This window comes from Zea mays, chromosome 1 (assembly GCF_902167145.1).
Source record: "Zea mays cultivar B73 chromosome 1, Zm-B73-REFERENCE-NAM-5.0, whole genome shotgun sequence".
Classification (NCBI taxonomy): Eukaryota; Viridiplantae; Streptophyta; class Magnoliopsida; order Poales; family Poaceae; genus Zea; species Zea mays.
Genome location: NC_050096.1, coordinates 31,759,932 through 31,767,233, shown reverse-complemented (window position 1 = coordinate 31,767,233; position 7,302 = coordinate 31,759,932). Strand labels below are relative to the sequence as shown.

Below are 7,302 nucleotides of genomic sequence, written 5' to 3'. Positions count from 1 at the left end.
TAGATTTATTACTATGTAAGTGTATATCATTTCCAAATCTTTAAAACACAGATATTTTTTTTTTCGAGAGGGGCTCTTTCACATGAACACCAAAGAGGGGTTTACACTGGATATTTTGCCCCAAAAAAAACACTCTCATGCATCAGATCAAGGCAAACATTCGCCTTCAAGCTTATCAAGGCAAGCAAAGCTATATATATTATATCATGCTTTTTTACGAATGAGTTTATTGAATAAGGCTGCTGAATATGCAAGGCTTTATATGCAGCTCACACTAAGAAAAACAAATGTATAGTACGTAAAAACATGTAACTCGGAGCGGAGGGTCGGCAAATCAAGGGATATTTTTGTTTTGGTCGTAGGCACATGTTTCAACCAAGAGAGCCGTCCAAAAACTTTTGTTTTAGTCGCTTTAAACCAAATCTTCAATATTCATAACCTGTTCTGGCTTCTCCGATCCCATCCATCTCCTTTTCGCACGATTCTTACTGAGCGTTGTGAACGAGATGCTAAGACGCTCAGCCTTCACCGATCGACACATTGTGAACGAGGTATTCCCGGTGTAAATTAAATGGAATTTTAGTGAATCCTATGGACTCTCAGCTTATTTGACATCGTCGTCGCCGCTGAGAGGAAAGGAAAAACCTCAAGGATTAGTTTTTCTTTTTAACCATGCACAGTTCAGGGGAGGAGAGTACTGTTCCCAAAATAAATGTCAGTTTTCTGTGATGAGAGGGGATCAGTTGAAAGTCTAAAAGCAAGTAAAATTTCTGCTGAAAAGAATGACGGGCTGTTCGCCGGCGCCCCATGGTTTAGTTCCTCCTACTAGCTCCGTGAAAAGAAGCTCGCTTTTCCCCCCTCTTCGAATCTATGCGTACTAGTATACACTAGCTTCGCCAAAAGGGCATCTTCTGCTTATGAATATTGTAAAGACCCAGCTAGCTAGCCAGCCGGGGATCGAACAGAAAAGACATGTGTGAGCAACTTACTCAAAACTGATGATTATTAAATGGGCTACACACATGCAGCCATCTTAGAAGAAAGTCACAAAGGGGGCGAGAGGAATCACAAAAGCCAAGAGATCGGCAAATGAACTTTTGATTTAATTGTGCGATGGATCGAGGGATCGGATGGAGTAGTACTATGGAAAGATGTCAATGCCATCTCATTGCATTGTGTGCCCCTTTTTTTAATTTAGTCGTGTGAAGGGGAAAAGGGTTAGGATCAAGCTAACGAGCGATCAGGGGCCGGCGCGGCACTTCCTGGGCGAAATGATCGCATGCATGTGTGAAGAATCTTCCTTCGTCGCTACTACTAGTAGAGCACTAGTATGTGCTAGCCGCTGGTATGTTTTTTCAGCAAAGCAATCACTACGAGTCATAAGGGGTTGAGCTGTTCGTGCGCAAAGTTTAATTTATATATACAGCATGCATGCGGTCCATTGGCAAAACTAGCTAAAGACGACGAAGGTTGAGCATGCATATATATAAGTCATTTTTCCATCAGTATTATGTTTTGCAAAACATAACCTTTTTGTATTTGCATATATGTATAGCACACACAACACTGCCTTGATAAAGACCACATGCATGCAATGCAAGCATGAATAAGAGAAGTGTTCCCATTATATCACTGCCTAAATCATGTCTGCCCAAGAAGAAAGAAGGAAACTGAAAAGGGGGAAACAAAACGTTCTACTAGTAGTGGGCACTACACATACAGCTAGGTATAGCAGTTATCACGGACACATGCATGCATGCGAAGGAAGGATATGTGCAAGTTAAGAGCTAACCACCGTAATCAATTGGAGTGAGGAGGTAGCAGGGGGAGGATAGTGCTCAGCTCGATCTCACGATCTCAAAGGACGAAGCCCTAACTAATTAAAACAAGCAAGCAAACAAAGGCTTGATAAAGGCTGCCCATCCAATGAGTATATGAGACACATTCCCCCCGGCCTTCAAAAAAAAAAGGAGGGCACATCCACACACCGATGCAGCAGCAGCAGCAGGGCACAAAAGCTAACAAAGAGATATAGACAAAGCCACTCCTTTCTCTCTTTCACCACCGTGCCCCTCTCGATCTCTTCTCTCTCGTCCTCGCTAAGCTAGCTAGCTATATATGATCCCCCCATGCCCCCAAAGCCTTTCCACACACAAACACACAGCGATATACGCACCCTTGAAGCTTTCCACCCCGTAAAGCTAGCTAAGCCTTCCCTTGGCACCTCTATCCCACTAAGGAGCAAAAAGAGAAGCGAGAGGGAAAGGAGACAAGGCCGGCGCCCCTGTGGTAGCGTTTGTGACCTTAGCTTAATTGCTTGCTTGGCCAGGACTCCCTTAAAAGAAGCAAGCTCATGGCACTGCTGGTCAAGAGCCACCACCAAATGTTGGTCTCCTCCTCCACCTCCTCGTCGTCCCCTTCCGCGTCCCAGCAGCGGCAGCCACCGCCACCACCTCCCTCCTCCTCCTGCCTCACCGAGCAGCAGCCGTCCCCCGCCAAGCGCAAGAGGCGCCCTCCCGGCACTCCGGGTACGTACGTTCGAAGTTCGATCATATCGTTCCTCCATGCATGATGTGTGTGTGTGTGTCGTCGCTGATATATAGATGAGAGATATGCGTCTCCCCTCTACTACTGCTGCTTGCTATCTAAAAATACACACTATATATGCAGACCCCGATGCGGAGGTGGTGGCGCTGTCGCCGCGGACGCTGCTGGAGTCGGACAGGTACGTGTGCGAGATCTGCGGGCAGGGGTTCCAGCGCGAGCAGAACCTGCAGATGCACCGGCGGCGCCACAAGGTGCCGTGGCGGCTCGTGAAGCGGGCGCCGCCGCCTCCTGCTGCTGCTGCTGGCGGCGGCGGCGGCGCCGCCGACGCTAATAACAGCAGCGGCACAGGAGGTGGTGCAGGCGGCGGCGCGCCCCGGAAGCGCGTGTTCGTGTGCCCCGAGCCGAGCTGCCTCCACCACGACCCCGCCCACGCGCTGGGCGACCTGGTGGGCATCAAGAAGCACTTCCGGCGCAAGCACGGCGGGCGGCGGCAGTGGGTGTGCGCCCGCTGCGCCAAGGGCTACGCCGTGCAGTCCGACTACAAGGCCCACCTCAAGACCTGCGGCACCCGCGGCCACTCCTGCGACTGCGGCCGCGTCTTCTCACGGTACGTACGTACCGCTCTCACGCGTATCGTATACGTGCATGCATGCGCGCACGTACGAAACATCAAACATGGCATGTCCATGAACCCGGCCGGGCCCGGCGTATATACGTGCTGCGTTCCATCGCTCGTTCCGGTCCGGTGGGATCAGAGACGGACAGGCTTGCATGGAGATAAGACAAGAGCTAGCTTGGTGCCGGCCGGCCGGCTTGCGATCGAGTACAATCCTGCTGCCACATACATGACCATGAGCAGGCCGGGCAGCCGACACCAATTAATTAGGGTTTGATCCCCTTGTTTAACGATAGCAAGCTGACTACATCTCCATACACTTACTAGTAGTTGCATGCGTACGGTACGGACATGGGGTGTGGCCGTGGGGCTATGTCTCTTGCTTGCATGTTAGCTTATCACCATATATAATCATGATATCTATCCATCTATCTCAGCTACCGAATGTATATATAGCTGATGACGACCGGCCGGGTGGGTTCCATAGTATCTAAATATCCACTGCTAGCAAGTGATGCATGCGTGGAAGAAATGGCATCATCTTTTTTTTTCTCTTGCCAAGAACCAAAAGGAAAAAAAAAGCAGATCATATCGATGGTGTCTTGGTGTGGCACTGGCACTGGCACTGCAGGCACAGCAAAGTGCAGTGGGATATGATCGTTACGGGTGGCGGGTTGCGGTAGCACCGAAAATTCCAACGCGACGGGCGACAGCGACGGCGCATCGACCGGAAACTGTCGTCGTGGCGCGTGCGTTTTTTTTTTCCCTTCTCCCTCCCGGAACTCAAGAGAGAGGGAATCTGGCATGCATCTATCCATGCATCAATCCATATCCATGCATGCTAGTCATTTTCAATATCGGTACCTATGCAAACGGAAATAAATCACGTACAGACAGTATATTATATATATTGATCTGCTTGTTACTGTAGTTGTAGATGCAAAACCTGGCATGTGTACATAACTACATATACGTATATATATGCTAGAAGAGTGAAGAGCTAGCATGCATGCAGAGACTTTTTGACCATGCATGCTCAGCTCAGGTGAACATGTTAATGTTACTAGCCTGCCTTCTTCTGATGGAGTTGGTGACGACCAGACTAGACACCACCAGCTAGTTGAGCAGCATTCAGCGTGTGGTCGTCAAAGTCTCTCTGCTAGGTAGAGACAAGCCGCTAGCTCCATTCCTCGGACCCCCTGGGCTGACGCTGATCCGACCCACCAAAGTACAGCCACACACACGCACGCACCCGCCGCGCCCGCGCACCACGGCCGCCGCAGGCTAATAAGCTGTGCGCCCATGTGCTGGCTCTGCTCTGCTCTGCTCTCCGGCCATCCACCTCCTTTTCCCACAAAACAACAACGACGCCGGCATGGCCTAACGCCTTTAATAATTGGCATGGCAGCCACACTCTCTTGTCACTGACCGGCGCGTAGATATGCCACCCGGACATGCCTCTTTCGATATGGGGCCTCATATGCATGCATGCACGCATGTTTCCATGTCGCTCTCACATCTAGCTGATATCATCCTATATATATATATCCTTATTATGTAGTTGCAGCTTCCATGTTACATTTAGCTACTTCTGCTATAATGTAGCTGAGTGTGTGTGTGTGTGTGTGTGCCAGTGGTCCATGGATGACTGATCATTTAGCTACATTCGCACAGCGCCGTGCAGAACATAGCCATGTATTGTTGCTGTCGGTCCCCTGAACTGAGATCGATGCTTCGAGTGCAAGAAAATTATGCTGCCGGTCGCTAAGCTAGGTTGTTGTTGTTGGATCGGCACGCACCGGTAGCGGTAGGTCTCCATCTCCATCCATCGCTAGCTAGCTACCCGTGACCGTGATCGATGCGTTGCTTTCCCGGGCCGGGCGTGTAACCTCGCGCGCGCGAGTGAGCATGCAGGCGAGGCGATCAGCCAATCATGCACATGCACGCCGAGCGGTCTCTTTCCTCTCCCACGCGCGCCAGCCCGCCGATCGACCAGGAAAGCACCTAGCTAGTAGTAGTAGCCTCGCGGTGGCGCCGTGGCGGTGCAAAGGGGCTTTTATTTGCCATCTCGCGCGCGCACGCATGTGCCGCCGATCCCAACCCCTCTGCTCGTGACAGCGACAGAGCCTCTACTGATGATTAATTAAGAGGGTAGTTAGTGAGGAACTGATGATGAATAATGGCCGGTCAATCGTGCTTTCTTGCAGGGTGGAGAGCTTCATCGAGCACCAGGACGCGTGCAACTCCAGCCGGATGCGCGGCGAGGCGGTGGTGGTGGCCGTGCCCGTGCCCGTGCCGCCGCCGTCGGCGCTCCCGGTCATCCGTCCCGCCGTCCCGCGGCATCCGCCCACGGTGGCAGTAGCACCGCCGCCGCCGCCGGAGCTCCAGCTCCTCCCCGCCTCCGCGGCGGCATCAGCGCCGCGGACTAGTAGCGCCACGACGACCGCCTCTCCGTCCACCACCACAACCGCGTCCCACCACCAAGCAGAACCCCACGCGGCGACGACGACGAAGCTGCAGCTCTCCATCGGCCCCATCGTCACGGCTGCGGCGGCGGCGGCCGTCGACTGCGGCGAGGACGAGTCCGAGGCGGAGGAGCTGCGGCGCGCGGTGGAGGAGAAGGCCGCGGCGGACGCGGCGCGGGAGCGGGCGCGCGGGGAGGCCGCGGCGGCGGAGCGCGCGCTGGACGAGGCCCGCCGCGCCAGGCAGCGTGCCCGGGCCGACCTCGAGAAGGCGTGCGCGCTGCGGGACCACGCCGCTCGCCTGCTCGGGCAGGTCACCTGCCACGCGTGCCGCCACCGCTCGCTCGCCGTCGCCGTGGTCAGGGGTGCCGCCGAGGGCCACGCCGCCGGCCCCGCGGTGGCCTGCGACTCCATCAGGGGAGGAGGCTTAGGAGCAGGCATCTAGCTAGCTCCACCACTCGTGCATGCCATTGCCATGCATAGTTCATGTGTGTAGATCAAGCTAAGCTAATTCGTAGGCCGGACTTGTGCATAGTGTCGTGTGGCGATTACTGCTTGCAACCACGCACCCACTTTGGTTTCTAGGGTGCTACAACTTGCAACTTTGGCCTGGTAAAGGTATGGTGAATGAGATCATGCACGTTAAAAACGGAGTGTGTATTGGATATGTTCTCACACTTGGTAAGGGAATGAATCTAAAACACTCGGTAAAGGTACAGAAGTAGGTATTGACTTTCTTAAGTATTTGTCCTTTGATTTTCCTCTAGTGGTATTGCATATGTTTAATATGTAAGAGGGAGTAATGTTAGTGTGTTACATTTTTCTGGTTTCATACCCTCATTTTCCTTGACATCATCCTATATTCTTATTTGAATATGATTTTGGTGTTTGATGTCAAAGGGGGAAAATTTGTGCATTAAAGCTTACCTCGACCTCAAAGAAAAGCTTATCTTAGGGCGAAGTTGTTTTGTGTGCTAAAGGGCTCAAAGCTCAGCCTTGTGATGAGGATGAGCTCACCTTGGTTAAGCTGGGGTTTCTTTGAATTCCTTTTGATCTTAAGGGGAGAATGATTTAGTTCTATTAATAAAGCTTATCATATGCTTCTTGTTGTATTATATGGTGGTAATGCATAATTAGTGCTGAAAGCATCTAGTCCCCTGATTGGTTTTAGGGATTAATGACAACATAAGATTACATGTGATTAACGTGTGTTTTCCAAAGCAAATGGTAAGTTAGGTCACATTGCAGGGAGTTGTGTTACAACCGTGAAAACAATCCCTCAGATGAGAACTTAAAGTGACAGCTAAAAAAGGCGAACCAAAAGATGAAAGACTTCATATTCTAAGTGTCGAAGGAGTTGTGGACACTTGGTATAGAGTTAGGACTTCTATTTTTGTTTAGTCGTACTATAAAGATGGGTTGTTGATGAGTAGTTTGACCAAGAAAAATCTAGTGTAGTGGCGTGCATGTTCACACTCACAACTTGTGCTAGCTGTCACTCTAGAACTCACTCACAAGTTAGAATCGAAAACAGTTTAGAAAAACCTAAGAAAAGAAAAGGGGTTGCTGAACTAGGGGGCACCGGACTGTCCAGTGGTCCCCCTGGCAGCGGGCCCGAGTGCGCCCGAGAGCAAGCCCTCAGCACCTAGAAACCCAAGAGCGAACAGTTCCTAGGAC

At 51.5% G+C, this 7,302-nt stretch overlaps 1 protein-coding gene across 1 annotated transcript; it reads left to right on the top strand.

The window, feature by feature from the left end:
• The first annotated feature begins 1,979 nt into the window (after positions 1-1,979).
• On the top strand, positions 1,980-6,457 carry LOC103633308 (uncharacterized). The gene is made up of 3 exons (XM_008655031.4): positions 1,980-2,528; positions 2,671-3,154; positions 5,371-6,457. Exons 1-3 carry the CDS (start codon positions 2,354-2,356, stop codon positions 6,068-6,070), a joined length of 1,359 nt encoding a protein of 452 aa, XP_008653253.2. The 5' UTR covers positions 1,980-2,353; the 3' UTR covers positions 6,071-6,457.
• The last annotated feature ends 845 nt before the right edge of the window (positions 6,458-7,302 follow it).